General features: G+C 45.0%; 1 protein-coding gene across 7 annotated transcripts in view; it reads right to left on the minus strand.

The window, feature by feature from the left end:
- The window catches only part of CENPI (centromere protein I), a 708963-nt gene that overhangs the window by 549732 nt on the left and 140648 nt on the right, over positions 1-18583 (minus strand). For all 7 annotated transcript variants that reach the window (XM_085607721.1, XM_085607722.1, XM_085607716.1 and 4 more), the window contains one exon: positions 17291-17409. In XM_085607721.1, coding sequence (XP_085463847.1) covers positions 17291-17409 — 119 coding nt within the window. The remainder of the gene's footprint in view (positions 1-17290; positions 17410-18583) is intronic.

The raw sequence follows: 18583 nt of genomic DNA on the forward strand, positions 1-18583 counted from the left end.
AGCTTATGGGGGGGCTTGGTTGTTGGCTGAGTATCGCACTACTGTTTTTCTCTTTTGTATATACTTGTATACCTATTTGAAATATATAAAACAACTATTGTAAATAGGAACAAAGGTGTATATGGTCTCTTCTTCTTTTGACATCATCCTAACCCTTCCCCACTGAGATTGTGTAACCCTTCCCACTGAGATTGTGCATATGTTTATCAATATAGATCATTGTTCTATTCCGCGGGAACCATTGTTTGTTACTTATAAATTACCCTAGTTCCTTGTGAGTAGGGTGTCCCTTGTTCTGGTTCTCGACACGATTAGGTTATAGCCTGGTAGGGTGAAGGCAATAACGTGTATGGTAAATGCAAGTGAAAGAAGGGGGATCCGAGAAATGAAACGCAAGATGCTGTAACAGTGTCCCGGGGCAGTGCAGCTGTGATTTGAGTCTCACAGCTAGCAACTTGTAGCCTAAACTCCCACCCCAGAGGGGACAATAGGCTTCGTTTGGGGGAAAGGGTATTCCCGTGGATGATCGCGGAGGCGGCCTGCAAAGTCATGGGTGTGGCTTGTGGCTCCCACAGGCATTTCACAGCGCCGGTCTTCATAAACGATGAAGAGGCTGTCAAGGGATTCGACAACCAAGAGTCACGCAGCCACAAACCCTCATACATAGCACGAAACATCACAGCCACACCTCCTCTGCCAGGGGAGCTTGACTTACATTTCAAGACACAGAACTACAGATAATTTCCCCATCAAGTATCCGGCCAAGAAACTTGTTAAGAAAAGGACAGAGCAGTTATGAACTCTTGGGAGGAGAAGGTGTGTGGAGCAAGGAATCCCAGGCATCTATGGAACCCAAAACCAGATCCTCTGCATCCCCAGGTGCACTATGTACTGGTCCGGTAAAGGATAAAGATTCTAATAAAACTGCATTGTTATGGTCTTAGGACGTCTCAGATACAAGCGAAAGGGGGGTCATGCCAACGGTCTTCAGGAACTAAGCTATTTCAAACAAAACCCTTGTTCTTCAGTACCAGTGCCAAGGAGAAACACATGGAAAGAGGATGCTTGTCCACGAAAGACAGATTAATACCAGATATTCACTAGATTCAAACCTACTGCGATTATGTGAACATGGCCCCCTCTTCACCCACTGTATAAGAAGGCATAAAAGCGGGCAAAGCGGTATTGCAGGAACAGCAACTCTAATACCAAAGACCATGCGGATTCAAGACGAAGAGCCAACAATTGGGGTAGGTGAATCCCAAGCTGCATCGACGAATATGCTTCTCCATCATATCTTAGAGGAAATAAAACAAATGAAAATCTCCCAAGATGAGCTGCATAAAAAAAATAACAGCTCAATCAAAACAATGCAATGGGGCAGGAGTATAATTGCTTCTCTAAATGCTTCAACTCTGCGTCTCGCATCGATTATTTTTTAATATCACATAGCTGGAGCAGGCATACTTTCAAACCCATTCTCTGATCATTCCGTTCCTTATATAGATCTTAAAATGAACGCCCCTCTGAAAGAAAGACCATGATGGGCCTTAGACAAATTCTTATAAACGCAAGAGGGCTGGGTCACAACTAAGTGCGTTGCATTAATAGAGTTTATGAGGAGAAATGCTGGCCACGGCCTCTAGCTTTTCAGTGTGGGGGCATGCAAAGCCTTTAAAAAGGGGAGAAGCAATCTCCTATGCAGCCGTAATAAATGGAATAAGATGCAAGGAAATCATCACTCTGCAACAAGAGCTGGAACAGGCTAAAAGAGTAGACTCTAGATTGTATACAGCCGATTCCAATGCTAATCTGGCAGCATCAAGTCAGAATATTAGAAATGATTTTACTTCCAGAGATCTAATTAATTAGCAGGCCTGTTTCCAGATGCTTTCTAGAGTGGACGGTTAAAACCAAAAACGTAACCAGGGGGCAATCAAAGCAGTCCTCGATGTAATTCAGATTCTCATAGCGATTTAAATAGATCAGATAAGCAGGGTGTTTTTAGACAATTATGCTGAGCTCTATTCCTCCAGTGGCAATCCCTTGTCTAGTGTGATCAAAGCCTTTTTCCACCCGATCAGAACATTCAGCCATGTCTATTCATCTAGGTGCATTAGCCACATTTACAGTTCAGAGTCCAATTACATTACATTTAAATCAAGGAATGTTGGCGCTTAATAGCATCTCAGCTGGTACATGGATTGGTATTTAAAGCTAGATCATGAAATAATACAACACAAGCCTTTGCCCTAGGGGCTATATTGGAGGAGACCAAAGAGGTTTTCCCAGGGGCTGAAGTGCACAACAGGCAGTCTGTAAACCTAGGCTCCAGAGCTAGACTATACCACTAAACGAATTGCGATCCTTCACAAATCAACCTACCTCACGGAGTTTCATTCTGGACTAGTGTTCAGGACTGGGAGCACCTCGATAAGTAAGCTGGGACCATTAAAAAATCGTTAAATCCCTGCCAACTCCATTATTGTCTATCATTTAGGGGAACATACAGTACAACTGAATCTAGCATTTGAGTTACAAACAGTCCTCACGGACCGGTATTTAAGGGCGACAAAAAAAAACGGATAGAACACATGCCAATGAGTGTTTGTGTGCAATTTCTTATGGCAGCCGGTAATTATGCCACTTATTCGATATGGCAGTCATGGTAGGCGTAAATATGGACAGCACTGTTATTGAATCAGACTTTTCTTTACAATCAGTAACACCTATTGAAGGTGCACCTTGCTTCCAGGTTTGTGCATGTCGTTTTGTTTATGCTCATCGTAACATCCCCTTTTTAGGTCTTGCCTGAGCCAGTGCATGCGCTGATCTGGCGAGACATTTAGTGAGTGGGCTTTCAAAAGTCCGACCACAGCTTTTGGGGTGGCATAGAGCGTGCAGTTATGCACACAATGACTAGCAGAGGCGCCATCTGGCTTTCCTCTCTCGTCATGGTGCACGCACATTGCTCCCCACTCCCCAGAGCGCGTCTCGCGGCCGCGCGTCCAGGACTTCCTTGCTTGAATCTCAGCACAAGGAGTCTTGCATTCCCTCTGTTTATTTCTAGTATTTTTGACAGAGTGGTCATTGCAATCCCCTCCGCCAAAAAGCATGTATCTCAGACCCCTACCTCTTCTTTCACTCGTGTTGGTTTGCCCACATGACATACCTGTGTTCCCTTTTGCTCGCCCCTCGCTAATCATCGTTTAATATAGTTTCTCCCGCCCTCCTGTTTTCTCAGCTCATGAATGTGCCTTCTTTTGCTAACTCGCTTTTTAATTCTCCAACAATCAAATGTATCCTCTTATATCCCAGTACTGTGATCTTAGAGAAAAGGCAAAATTCAGTTATACAACACCTAGCGCCAGAGATGCCAGTGGCAAATAAGAGTGCTCATTGCAAATGCAACCCAGTAAGCAGTGACTGCCCTAACCTGAAGAAAAGGCCTCACGTGTATGCACACAAAACCCAACAATCATTGGCATAGCCAATAGGTCTTGCCTTTGGGACCTTATAAATGTTTAGCCATGCAACAGTTGATGTTGTTGCACCAAGGATATTGTGCTGCATAACTAAATACTTATAAGGACGACTTACAGTCGTATGTGATGCATGTCACACATACGACTGTAGTGGTTTACAGGGGTAATAATTGTTGTTGAGTGGTGTAGAGTGCCGTAGAGGGAGTAGTGTAGTGTAGAGTGCCGTAGAGGGAGTAGTGTAGTGTAGTGTAGAGTGCCGTAGAGGGAGTAGTGTAGTGTAGTGTAGAGTGCCGTAGAGGGAGTAGTGTAGTGCAGAGTGCCGTGAAGGGACTGGCGCAGAGCGCCGGAGCAGAGTGGCATAGAGCGCCAGAGCAGAGTGGCATAGAGCGCCAGAGCAGAGTGGCATAGAGCGCCAGAGCAGAGTGGCATAGAGCGCCAGAGCAGAGTGGCATAGAGCGCCAGAGCAGAGTGGCATAGAGCGCCAGAGCAGAGTGGCATAGAGCGCCAGAGCAGAGTGGCATAGAGCGCCAGAGCAGAGTGGCATAGAGCGCCAGAGCAGAGTGGCATAGAGCGCCAGAGCAGAGTGGCATAGAGCGCCAGAGCAGAGTGGCATAGAGCGCCAGAGCAGAGTGGCATAGAGCGCCAGAGCGGAGCGGAGCAGCACAGAGCGTCGGAGCGGAGCAGCACAGAGCGTCGGAGCGGAGCAGCACAGAGCGTCGGAGCGGAGCAGCACAGAGCGTCGGAGCGGAGCAGCACAGAGCGTCGGAGCGGAGCAGCACAGAGCGTCGGAGCGGAGCAGCACAGAGCGTCGGAGCGGAGCAGCACAGAGCGTCGGAGCGGAGCAGCACAGAGCGTCGGAGCGGAGCAGCACAGAGCGTCGGAGCGGAGCAGCACAGAGCGTCGGAGCGGAGCAGCACAGAGCGTCGGAGCGGAGCAGCACAGAGCGTCGGAGCGGAGCAGCACAGAGCGTCGGAGCGGAGCAGCACAGAGCGTCGGAGCGGAGCAGCACAGAGCGTCGGAGCGGAGCAGCACAGAGCGTCGGAGCGGAGCAGCACAGAGCGTCGGAGCGGAGCAGCACAGAGCGTCGGAGCGGAGCAGCACAGAGCGTCGGAGCGGAGCAGCACAGAGCGTCGGAGCGGAGCAGCACAGAGCGTCGGAGCGGAGCAGCACAGAGCGTCGGAGCGGAGCAGCACAGAGCGTCGGAGCGGAGCAGCACAGAGCGTCGGAGCGGAGCAGCACAGAGCGTCGGAGCGGAGCAGCACAGAGCGTCGGAGCGGAGCAGCACAGAGCGTCGGAGCGGAGCAGCACAGAGCGTCGGAGCGGAGCAGCACAGAGCGTCGGAGCGGAGCAGCACAGAGCGTCGGAGCGGAGCAGCACAGAGCGTCGGAGCGGAGCAGCACAGAGCGTCGGAGCGGAGCAGCACAGAGCGTCGGAGCGGAGCAGCACAGAGCGTCGGAGCGGAGCAGCACAGAGCGTCGGAGCGGAGCAGCACAGAGCGTCGGAGCGGAGCAGCACAGAGCGTCGGAGCGGAGCAGCACAGAGCGTCGGAGCGGAGCAGCACAGAGCGTCGGAGCGGAGCAGCACAGAGCGTCGGAGCGGAGCAGCACAGAGCGTCGGAGCGGAGCAGCACAGAGCGTCGGAGCGGAGCAGCACAGAGCGTCGGAGCGGAGCAGCACAGAGCGTCGGAGCGGAGCAGCACAGAGCGTCGGAGCGGAGCAGCACAGAGCGTCGGAGCGGAGCAGCACAGAGCGTCGGAGCGGAGCAGCACAGAGCGTCGGAGCGGAGCAGCACAGAGCGTCGGAGCGGAGCAGCACAGAGCGTCGGAGCGGAGCAGCACAGAGCGTCGGAGCGGAGCAGCACAGAGCGTCGGAGCGGAGCAGCACAGAGCGTCGGAGCGGAGCAGCACAGAGCGTCGGAGCGGAGCAGCACAGAGCGTCGGAGCGGAGCAGCACAGAGCGTCGGAGCGGAGACGCACAGAGCTTCGGAGCGGAGACGCACAGAGCTTCGGAGCGGAGACGCACAGAGCGGCGGAGCGGAGCAGCACAGAGCGGCGGAGCGGAGCAGCACAGAGCGGCGGAGCGGAGCAGCACAGAGCGGCGGAGCGGAGCAGCACAGAGCGGCGGAGCGGAGCAGCACAGTGTTGTAGAGGGAAGTTGTACAGTGGAGTGGCATAGTGTTGTAGAGTGGAGTGGCATACGGGGAGTTGCCTAGTACGTGGCAGAGTAGTGTCAGAGTGGCATAGAGTTACATGGAGTAGAGCATGAGAGTCCACTGCAGTGCAATCCAATCCTTTGCAATCCAATCAGTGGAGCGGGGTAGAGCAGAGTGGGGTAGAGTGGCACTTTTTTCTCCCGCCTTACCAAATGCCAACTCCCTAGTAGTTGCTCTTAACCTACCACGATAAGTTCACACTTATAAATTAATTTATCGACCTCCAATAATCGCCTCCTATTTTAATCCTACTTCGGATGAAACCATGCCTAATCTCCTTGCAGGCAGCACCCCCCTACCCCCATCATTATTTGCAATCTGAACATCCACGCCAAAATATTGTATTCTCTCGTCACATTAGACTCGTTCACTTTCTTACAAACTGGAGGGCTAAATCAATGATAGACCCTACCTGTATGAGTGGCCACATGCTAGGTGATGTTTAGCTCCTGTAGTAGCCATTAATTCAGTCAAGAGGGCACCAGTAGAAGTAAAAGCAAGGATGCTATGTGGCCGCTTTTGGAAAATTCTTACATCATTAACAGAACCTTAGTCCAAACGTGAAAAGCAATGCTAGGCCATCTATGGCATTTACACAGTAACTGAAAAAATGTATATAAAAGGCATGATCACTATATCTTGTGCAATACTGATTGATAGGAGGGGAGTTATTAACATCACATTTGTTGCTTTTTTAAGGTTCGCCAGCACAGCGAATTGCGAAATCTGAAATATTTTCTAAATATATATGTATATTTTAAATGTGCCTTACAACCCGCCAATTACTCACCACTGGTTGGCTTCGGAATCCCTCATTTTCTTGCTTCTCATTGGTCAGCAGCATCATGTTTCGCTTCCTCTTCCTGGCTTTCCTCTGTTCCCTAGAGCATGGACCAAGTACAGTTTCCGGTTTGCATCCAGTGTCCTTGCACCGGCCGCGTACTTCTTGAAGTACTTTTTTAGTTAAGTACTAGTAATACTTAAGAGTGCACATGTTTTCTTCTGGAACTCTGAAATATTTTCTGTTAGCTTGAGCTGAAGCCATCTTGGTTATGGCATCCATTTTCTTAGCTATTTAATTCTCCCATACCTGCTGCTCGTCTTTTTTCCTGCCTGTGCTGTCTATTTTAGTAGACTTCCTGACTCGGCTAAAAGCAATATGCATGCTAAAGAGTTTGTAGCTGCCAGAAAACCTGGTCTCAGACTCTACTGTCAATCTTAGTGCTGCCATAAGCACTCCTGCTCCCCCTCCTACTTTGCTGATCAAGTGATTTCCCATCTGCCCATGTTTGTCGTTAACTATTCCTGTGTAGGCCTGTACTTTCTATTTGTAACTACATGCTTACTCTGCAACAAACTCTGTATATAAGGCCTGTGTTCTGTGACTTCAATGTACTACCTCAGGCAGCACTTGAAAGTGCTGTGTGGATATAGTCCCACTCATGAGTGATTAATAAACTTATTTGAATTCCAGCTTCAGTACCAATCTCTATTTTGTTGGTCTAAGGACCTGTGGACAGAGGAGGGTGACCCCTGCACCAGTGTGCTCATTGAAAAGCACATTTCCTCATTCTGACCCGCTCTCCTTCTCCCCGCAACACTTCTGCGCCGTTGCTTGCTCCCAGAGCCCCAAATACCGTTGCTTACACCACCCCTGTCTTTCCTTGACTAGCCCCCACACCCCCTCTGCATTGTTTCATCAAGTCCCTTCATCATCCCATACTCACCTCACTAGCTTATTCCCACACTCCTCCCTGGTGTTGCTCGAGCCCCCCCCACCCCACCCCACACAGTCCCGTTTTATATAAGAAAAAAAATTGCTCTTCAAAAGAGGGCACTTCTGCTGCTCTGTTTAGGCCATCTCAGAACGATTCCTAGCAAATAAACTCATTTACATATCAGACAGAGTGCTTCATAAAATGAGAGAAAAAAACAATTTGATTTTGTAAACCCGATGTCCCACTCAAATTGATCATGAACGTGCGCCTCATCTAAACAGACATCCCTGGTTGTACATGTAAACAGGATAAAAACAAGTCACTCTAATATTGATGTTCCATGCATAGAGGTGATGAAGTAGACGTAGCCGAGTAGTGTCTTTGTAAGTACATTTATTAAGTTCATAACATCAATGGTAGCAGCCCCACCAGGAGCAGCCTCCCTGCTGCTCAGCCCAAGTTACAACTGTCAACACTCACACAAGGCACCCAAGCATTCCACTCATGTCCTTCACACAAACATTCCATACAGAACACTCCCACTGGCTAAGCACCTACGAACCAGGTAACAAGGAACATTATAAACACAACTGGAAGATACTATATCACTCCTTTACAGTGAGGTGCAGCTTCACGTGTTTTCCAGAATATTCGTGTTTGACCGATATCCTACATAAAGCATTTCCCTAAAAGGCTCTATTACTGATTTTTAACTGTAGAAAGAACCTCCCTTTTTTGTCACTTGAAAAAGGAAAGGGATCACTTGCCTTCAATACTGCTAAACAACTGTTCTCATCAATGATAACCCTGCATCACCCTTCAGTGATCGAGTTTTGGGGGCAAAAAAGATAAATAAATTAGTACATTGCTTTCTTGGAAACACCTTAACTGTTTGTTTTTTTTTAAGTAAGATTTCTAACAAAAATAAGCAACCAATAGGTTCTGCCTAGGCAACAGCATTGACTGCAAGAGCTTTTGTTTTAAAAACATTTTTTTAACTTTACTTTAACCATGTTGCACACCATGTTGCAAAATGTGTAAAAAAACATTTTGACAAAACCAATAGATCTTACATAGGCGAAACTTAATGGCTTTGTCAAAGCATGTTTTGTGAAGTATCTTAATGGGCATTGGTTTCCAATGCAGAGTGTGGTGTAATTTGGCAATGTTTTTGAAAGTTTTCAGTTATTTGTGAGCATTAGAGAAGTAGTAGAGAGTGAACACAGGTAACTCTTAAACCCATCACAATGACATTCTGATTTCCCACAACTTTGGTAAAAGTGGCAAGTACACCTCCATCTTTTAACCCCACATTTCTGCCTCAAGACTGAAAAATAGGACACTTTAGTTAAACGAGGGTATTACCTGCCGCAGTGCCATCTTTTATGGTCCTTCAGAGGCTGGCTGAGATGTTAATTGCTTCCTGCGCATAAACTGGTATTCCTCAACACTTATCCACTGAATTACAAAACAAATATATCTGGATTGTCAAATAGGAGAGTTGTTTTTTGTGATCGGATGTATTTTTACCCAAATAGGCACAGCAGACTATTCTGGCGATATACAGAGTCCAACCAAACTCAATCATCAAATGTGGTGGTAAAGATCAAACTGGTGTACCAAAAAAGGAAAGTCTTGAAAAGGTGCCATTTTGGGATAATTCAAGGAACAAAAGGAACAAAAAACTCTGCCAAAAATGTCTTTATCTGGTGCGATAAGTCACTGATACATACAAAACCGTCCTAGATGAGATACCCTTCACATAAGAATCAAACAGGCCTTTGAATTGGGGAGGTCATGTTTCTTTAGTTTTATTTAGCATTATAAAAAAGACATCAAACAAAAATAGTTCAACAGCAGTTGCACACATCATAGGCTGCATACGTACACTCTTTAAAACAAACAGACACTGACTCATACATACTCAAACATTCCAACACATTAAGTATACATACAAATGTGCTGAATACAGTCTTATAGTACAAACACAAAATTTACATCAGCATAAGAGCATCAGACAAAATATGCTGATACAAAAACTCCAAGGTTCGTTGGTCTTTATAATACAGCACTAGTATGGTCCATATAGGGATTGATTCTCCAAAGAAATAATCACAAACAAGGTGAGTACAGTTACTCCAGCGCCGAAGCGCGTTTCGGTGTTGCACCCATATTCGGGTCACACCTTCAAGGCGACAAGGTTGTGTGCAAGCAAAAGGAGAAAGGCCTGGGTTATACTGCCAGGCCGACAGTCAGAATCAAAAGGAGACGTACGATACATAAAAATGTAAGGACATGAACTTCAAGGGTACAGTCAACAACGTGGATATAGTCCAAAGGATGAAGGACCTAGACGAATGTTCAGGATACCAAAACCTCCCCGTGGGGGAGATTTTGAATACAATGCAATACTGGATAACAAGGCCCCAGGATCAGTGGCAGAAGGGTGGGTGGGGGGCTTCAATAGGATGGATTTTGGGAAAAGCCATCAAGAAGCTGTCATTAAAAACACTTATTAGCGCAAAAACCAAAGTTTCAACTAGTAGAATAAAGATACATTTTTGTGAACGGCAGCAGTAAAGAATACATAGTATGTTTTGTTTTTAAATCTCAGTAACATATGATTCAGACTTTTCCTATACCCTCCACCCACCCTTTTTTAGGTCGAGCCTAGAGCAGCGCATGCACTGCTTCCTCGACTTTTAGTAAAGGGGTAAAAAAAAAAGTGCTACCAGATGCTGCCATGGCCGGCCTAGAGCTTTAGTGCATGTGCGCGCGCGCTCTTTGCGTGCCTCTCTCCGCGCTTCAATTCCCTCCCCCACCACAGATCACGTCACTCTGCTGGCCTCATTAAGTGCATCGCAATCACTTTCACACACAACTCCTGGGCTTCTCTTGTTGCATTAGTTTGTCAGTTCAAAGGTCAGAGTAAAAATGACCCTCGCCAATGCAAACTTGTTTTATCTTGTCCCAGGTGTATACTCTACCCATCCAATGGGTGTTATGCAAGATAAGGCTGCCAGCTGACTGGCTCTTCTCAAACCCCGCTGTTCTTCATTTCGGGCAATCAGGAAGCTTTCACACTTTCTTACCGACGAGTCTAACATCTGAGCTCAGAGTCTGCAGACCCCCCCCCCCCCCCGTCCCGTTTGGAGCTCCCAAGCCTTAGATAAGCAGTTATGTCTACCTGGGCTCTGCCTGTCAACGGAGATACGGTCTTGTGCACCTCCCTCCACGCGCTGGCTCTGCTCTGTTTCTTCCACACACACTGCCTGTTGTGTGTGAGAGGGAGCCCTCGCCAGGACACTGACTGTTCTGCTTTCAAGAAAAGGCTTCTCTAAACAGGTTTATATATTTACGGTTATCCTATCTGTTTCATTTTATTTGTATGGATGCGCACTCCAATGAGACGTCGCTAAACATAGTACCAGAAACAGCAAATTTCAGTTGGTTATTATGGTAAGTTCATGGGAAATACATATTTTGTCGCTTTAACAGCAAACATTTCGGAATTAACATCTTCCTGATGCTCTTTGGCTTTTTCTTGGGATGTATAAGCTTTTCTTAAGCATTACTCTATTTCTTTAAAGGGGCCATTTAGTGAATGATTTCCCAATAAGTCTTACACTCCAAATGAGCTTCATACAACAGACATTTCAGAGCCTTCACTGTTGGGACATTTGGATGATGTAGATGTGGGTTAGGAGAGATTTAGCCTCTTAGGAAACTGGTTCAAGGCAGAGGGCAGGCTTCCACTAATGATGCAAGAACAGCCCTTTAGAGGTCTCGCCTGAGACCAGGCCATGCTCTGTCTCTTGAAAGACGTTTTGTTCTCTTACAGGAGGGAGAGGTGCAGGGAGGGATGGGGGGGCTTAGAGGCCTCCCGTTGCTTACCAGTGGCTAGTTTTATTGTTACTCTCATTTGTTTTTTTATTATTGGTCAGCTTCCATAGGCTTCCTTCCTCATCCTCTTTGACTCTGTCCCTCCCCTGGAGCATTGATGTATTACTTGTATCCTTACCACTGAATATTTTCTCAGATGCCAATTTTATAATTTTGTTAAACACTCTACAAGACTGTGTTTTTCAGCTATCTACCTTTTGTACTTCTCCCCCCGTGTTCCTCTTGCCTGCTGACCCGCCTTTGTCCATCTGCTTGCCCCAGCTCCTCTCTCCCAACCTCCATTGTCCATCTACTTGCCCCCAGACTCTCCCTCCCATTCTCCGTTCTTCCCTGCCACCTTCCATTGTCCGTCTACCATCTACTTACCACCAGCCCCGCCACCTCACCCTTTGTTGTGTGTATGCTCCCTTCATTGCCCATCACTTGCCCTGAGCTACTCCGACACACCCTCCATTGCCCATATGCCCGCGACATTGCCTCCCGCCTTTAGTGTTGCCTCCCTCTCTGTGTGTTGCCTCGGGGGAGCAATAAAAAATGCTATGATGTGGCAGTGCTGGTCACATCATAGCACTTTTTAAAATTACTTTTAGCCATGCTGCACAGCAGATGCACTGCTGAACAACATGGCTAGAAAGCATTAACAAACACAATAGTATTAGTTGGCGTGACCTATTGGCTTTGCCAAAGCTTTTTTCATTCTGACCAAATACCCACAGAGTGTCTTGTGTATTGATTTTTACCACAGTATAGCTCAGAAGGGGAACAAGTAAATCTTAGTGTCTAAGAAGGTTTAGAAAGAAATGTATGTTTAATAACAATAATATTAAAGCAGATTTGACATCCCTAAATGATAAACATGGGAAGGATTTTCTAATTATCATGGGAGATGTCAACCATAAGCTAGATCCCAAAAAGGTGGACCTTTGGATGAAGGACATTTTAGATGCATATGAGATAGCGTCAGCCCTCTTTCCCACTGGTAAAATGAATAAACAAGATGAGGAGGTAGGGAGATTACTAGGGTCATTTGGGTTTGTTAGTTTAAATGGTAGATCGGAATTCGATAGACCAGCAGAACAAACATTCAGAAGGGGAAATCAACTATGCCCTATAGATTATCTTTTCGTGCATGCCTGGAATTTTGCCTCAGTAAAAAAGTTTAAGGTGATTAAACGTAAAGAAAGTGACCACTATCCATTGTATTGTGAAATAATAGGAGCTCCCCCAAGAGTTTGCGAAAAAGTTCTACCACAATCGATGGATTACCCAAAAAGACTAACCACAAAATTGACGGAGGAATATATTACAAAATTGTCGAGCTTCCAACAAAATTTAGACCCTGAGATAGCATTGAGCCCGAGGGTTGCATGGTTTGAAGAAAAAATCAAGCAGGCTGCATTATGTCTGTCAATTTAAAGAAGACAAATAAAGGGGACAAAAATTAGCAAGGGGGTGGCAGACAGCAAATGGGTTGGTTCGACTCCACATGTAGAGAGAAAAAAAGGCAACTAAGGAGAGAGGAAAGAAAGATGAAGTTCAGATACAACCAGGTGGGTTACAATAAATTATTAGAAATGAGGAAGGAATATAAAATGCTAGTGAGAAGTAAGAAAAGATGCTTTAAAGAAAAATGCTGGGTTTCTTTGCTAGAAACCATAGAAAGCGAAAATACTAAAGGGTTTTGGAGGCTGATTCAAGATGCATCGGGTCGATCCCCAGGAACCATGAGCTGTGAAGTCATTGAGGCATCCTGGGAGGAGCATCTAAATCAATTATAGAAGCCTAGAATTGAGCCAGAAATTAGTGGGGAGAAAAGCTTGAGGCGACAAGAAGTAAAAAATCTAATTCCCTTATGCTCGTTTGAAAACGTAAAGAATACTAGCAGGAATTTAAATTTAACCCGTGCGGCTGGACCTGATAATTTACCCGCAGTAATAATAAAAACAGAGCTAAAATGGTGGGCCCAATTCTTTTAAAAAATGTTTACAGCAGTGTTAAACACAGGTATAATTCCAAATTCCTGGAGGGGAGCCGTAATTAGGCCTTTGCATAAAAAAGGGGATAGAAAGGATCCTAAGAATTATAGATTAATCAATCTATTAGATATTGGTGTGAAAGTGTTCTCCAAAATAATCCTGGGAAAAATGAAGGAATGGGTCGAATTAAACGCATTTGTCCCGGTACAACAAGGTGGGTTCAAAGAGGGACACTCAACACTCGACCATTGTTTTGCCTTGTGGGCTGTGGCTAGGAAGACAGTAGAACAGCAGGGTAGATTATACTGCTGTTTTGTCGATTTCCGGGCTGCATTCGATCTAGTAGATAGAGAATGCTTATGGGAGACGCTAAAAAGATAGAATATCCCCGATGACATCCTACAAGTAATTCAAGGCCTGCATAGTGAAAATTGGGTACAAGTTATTAAAGATACAGCAGGAGGTGTAACCCAAGAGATAAAAATCAATAATGGTCTAAGACAGGGATGTGTTTTGGCCCCTCTCTTATTTTCCTTTTTTCTTGGTAACTTACCGAAACTATTAATAACTGAAAGAGGAGCAAGCCCAAAGGTAAATGGAAAGCATCTGTCCTGCCTACTATATGCAGACGACCTAGTTATCTTAGACCGAACGGAATTAGGGTTGCAAAGAAAGCTAAATGTTTGAGGCATATTGCTTATCCAAACACTTAATAGTAAACATGGAAAAAACAAAAATAATGTGTTTTGAAAAAGAAAAAAAAAAAAACATGAATATAGCTGGTTCCTGGGCCACACAAAATTGGAAGTTGTTAATGAATATAAATATTTGGGTATATGGTTTGATAGAGCTTTAAACTGGAATATGCAACTACAGGCCCAAAAAACAAAAAGGTCTAGCAGGAATCTGTGGGTTGAAAAAATTTAATAGCATCTACGGAGACATGTCACATAGACCACTGTTGAAAGCATTTAAGGCTACGATTCCCCTCAGATGCAGTATGGGGCAGAAATGTTATGTTTGGGGGGGAAATGTTCATGGGAGAAGGAGGAAGGGAAATGTCTAAAAACTCTTCTCTCCTTGCCTAGCTCCTCAATGGTACAGGCCATTAGGCTAGAACTAGACCGAAGCAAAACCAAAGGAAATGATGGACGGAGTGTTGAACATTGCAAGCACTCACCCCCAGTCAACTGATCTGGGTTTAATCCATCACCGTTCTTTAGCCCACTCTGCCACCCCAGTTCAGACATGGCCATATGCAAATCAGTCTGAACCTGTGCCTCATGGGAACAGTCCAGCCCGAATTGCCAAGCCATGTCTTCCCTGGACCGGAAACAAGCTTCCTAGGACCGGTTTCTGGCATTTCAGCCGTCCTCAGCCAGGCTTGCTTGAATCCAGTGGCAAAGTGAGCAAGGGACTCGCGTCTGAGCATACCCTGCCAACTTATGGCGAACAAAGCAAAACCAAAGGAAATGATGGACGGAGTGTTGAACATTGCAAGCACTCACCCCCAGTCAACTGATCTGGGTTTAATCCATCACCGTTCTTTAGCCCACTCTGCCACCCCAGTTCAGACATGGCCATATGCAAATCAGTCACTAGACTGGCCAGCATGGAACATCCAAGTTCAGGTAAACCTGTGTAGATTTTGGAAAAGGTTGGGATCAGGAGAAGAGGAGAAAGTGTCGTGTTGGTGTAGGAGGGAGATCCAACAGAGTGAATTAAAGTGGGCAATAGCTACCAGAAATAAACTACACTCCATTTGTGAAACCCTAAAAGCAAAAATTGACCCAGAATCATTGTGTATTGACGAACGGAAGAGTGCTCTAAAAATCTTGGGAAATGTAAAATCTAGACGGATCGAAATGGATTACTTGAATCAAAAAAGTCTGTGCATTTTATGTTAAAGACCTGGAGTAACGATAATTCGTATCCATATTTAGATACTGTACCAAATCATGGGATGAGATTGGAATTATTAAAAGTGAGAATAGGTATCAATCCCGCCCATGCAAATGAGAAAATAAAAAACATTAATGGATGACTATGGTAAATGTACATGTGGGCTAGATTTAAAATGTACTAGCGTTCATTTTGTAATGGATTGCCCAAAATTCATATCTGTATGGCGAATGATCTTAAGGCCACTCTTTAAAATACGGAATAAGCACAAGGACGCAAGCAATTGAGCTACTTCTGGACATGCAGTTCTTAGACAGTGCTATTGCCTTGGCGAAGTTTGTACAAGTAGCCAAAAGATATCTCATGGAATAAGGAAATGGAACAGGGTGGTCGAAGGAGGGATAAATGGATGGAAATAGAATGTCTGTAATTATTTTATGCATTGAAATTTCTAGGTATTCTGCTTTGACTCATAGTATGACAGTACAAAAACAAGTTCTTATGAGAAAATAATCAAATTGGTTTTTAGGCGCTTTTATAAATTTTAACAATTGTACAATTGTATTTTTAATCTGATAGTATATGTAGTTTAAAGACCAATTGGTCATAATAAACTTATTTTTTTGATTGATAACAATAATATTAATAACAATGATAACAGTAATGCTACTAATCATTATTACACGGGATTCCACAAACTGACTTGAATGTCTGCTCTTAATTGACTGATGATACTATTAGCCTACTAAATGAGACTTGTTTTATCAACCTCTGTTAGGACAAAGTGGAAGTGAGCTCTACTGGGATTTCAATCTCTGACCTGCATTACCACACGTTTCTGCAGTGGTTTAGGAACCATCCATGGGAACTGTGCAGAGAGGAGAAACATTAAGGAAGCAAAAATTTGGGAACCCGAGACCCAATGAAGTGAGCAGCAGCGTCGCCATGGCGCGAGTGCTGATGCAACTCACTAAAAAATCATACTACCTATAGAATTAAGAATAAGTGTTTGCGCAAGCCCTCTGAATGTATTACAACACCTGAGAACAGCTTTCCAACTAAATAAGCAAAGAAACCAAAGAGGGAAAACATTACTTACGTTATAAAAAGTAATGCATATGATGCTTACTGATTTGCCACGGTCAGAGAGACTCCAACTTAAGAATTTGGAGCGAGGACAGCAGCTATCAACAGTTTAGCAATATGGGAAGTCTTCAAAACTTTAAAAATGCACTCCTTATGCCGGAGAAAAGCTTTATGAGTTTGTCACTTAGGGCCTTAGTTTGAAATTGGCAGGCAGGCTACTACATCAAAAATGTGGTGGTTATTCCTCCCCTGTAGTATAAATCCAATGTAGCCTATGGCACTTATTTTAAGGTGGACAGGATATCTGCTAGTTTGTGACACATTATCCCATCTGCCAAACTTTAAACAAGCATTGGCATAGCCAATAGGTCTCGCCTTTGGGACCTTATAGGTTTTTAGCCATGCAACAGTTGAAGATGTTGCACCAAGGATATTGTGCTGCATAACTAAATACTTATAAGGTCCTAAAAGCGAGACCTATTGGCTATGCCAATGCTTGTGCTCAATTGTTGTGCATTCTAGGATTACGCTATTGTTAACATTACTTTTCTTCTCCTTAGGTCATATATACCTTTTCAAGCCAAATCATTTCCATTACACCTATAATGCAACAGGACTTCCTTTATGTAATGTGGTGATTAGTTCAAGTTATTCTGTGCTCTGAAAACTAACGTACTGCACAGCAATGGTCCCTCAAAGCCCATGAGCTCACCATCCAGTCATGCAGACACAGCACAAAGAGGTCAGGCGGCATGGGGCCCCCTCAGCACAGTACTGAGGCGCTTAGATCTCCAGATTAAATACAGAGCGGGGGGCCTCCTTGTACATCACAGCGGCCCCCCTAAACTTTCGTTACACCACTGAGGCTATTTTACACAATGGTTACATGTTCCTGAAAAAGAACAGGGTGCTGCACGTCACACAATAATATTCCCATTTCGATTGTCAAACAATGCTCGTGAAGCAAGAGACCATTTCTAGCTCAGGCTAGTCAATAGTATACCAGTACCTGAGTGTTGGCGGAGGACTTGCAGGTGCAGAACCATGACACAGCTTTTACAACAGCACTCTCGGGTACATCTGTGGCTGGAATGAGGCACTTCAGCAGCCGCGTGCTTGCCGCGTCAGCTAGAAAGATGATTGCAAAAGAGAAAATGGCTCGTCAGTCTGCACAAATGGACAGGATATCTTTACTCGGCTCCGACTGCGCTTTGCAAATAAAACTGTTCAATCCTTGTTTAACATAAATGTAATCCTTCACGCGTAGAGGAGCAACACAATTATAAAGCTTTAGATAGTGATGTAAGGTACTGAACTCCAAGAGAATAGCAGTTCCCACTTCAGATTCTCGCATGTTTTGCAGACCACACTCTTCGAATAGAACACTTCCATCACCATGATATTTGTATCAAGTATCTTGTAAAATGCCCAATAAACTGCTTCACATTGGTTACATTCTACTAGGGGTACTGATGAGAAAGCTTTAGCATAGCAGCCCAGGCACTCTCCACTTACAATAAGCCACTTAGCAGCTTTAAAAATGGTGTAGTTACATTTTACGCACCAACAGTTCCCAAAGGAAGAAAATACAATGAACAAACAAGCACATGGGCTCCACCCCTTCCAGTCGAGGTCCAACCATGTCCTTTAAGGTTAGCGCTTTCAGTCAAAAGATCAAATATTGAAGCAAAGCGAAGAATGGCAGGGCATCAGGACCCGGCTTGGCAGTTCAGGCTGGACTGTTCCCATGAGGAACAGAGTCAAGACTGATTTGCATAGGCCTGGGGCAAACTGGGGTGGCACAGTGAGCAAAAGAATGATAGATTTAACCCACATCCCTGGACTAGGGGTGAGTGAAGGTTTAATTCATTCAGCATTCCGTCCATCATTTGTTGCCGCAGCATTTTTAGAAATTGGGCATTTTCTTGTTTAACAATCTTGTGTACACCTGCCTATTTTTGTATTCACTGTCTAGTTTTTGAGTGATAAGAGCTGGGGATGTGTATTCACTCTAGACAGTCACAATGGGGGGGGGGGGGGGGGCAAATGAGTGTCCTGCCTTCCCCGAGTCACTAAGCCAGGCTGAATAGACCTTTTCTGCATTTAGAGTGGTGGGAGGAGTTTTCACTAGCACCTGAACAGGCTGTGTCTGCTCTGCACAATGCTGTCTCCACCTTCTGTAGTGAAGGTAGGCCATGAAGAACCAAACTGTTCTGTTTCTACTGAGCTCTGAGACTCTGGAAACGAAGACTACAGAGAGAAAATGGGGTACAAGTATTGGACCTAAAACCCCAGAACTTTA

The sequence above is a fragment of the Triturus cristatus genome, chromosome 5_2 (assembly GCF_964204655.1).
Source record: "Triturus cristatus chromosome 5_2, aTriCri1.1, whole genome shotgun sequence".
Lineage (NCBI taxonomy): Eukaryota > Metazoa > Chordata > Amphibia > Caudata > Salamandridae > Triturus > Triturus cristatus.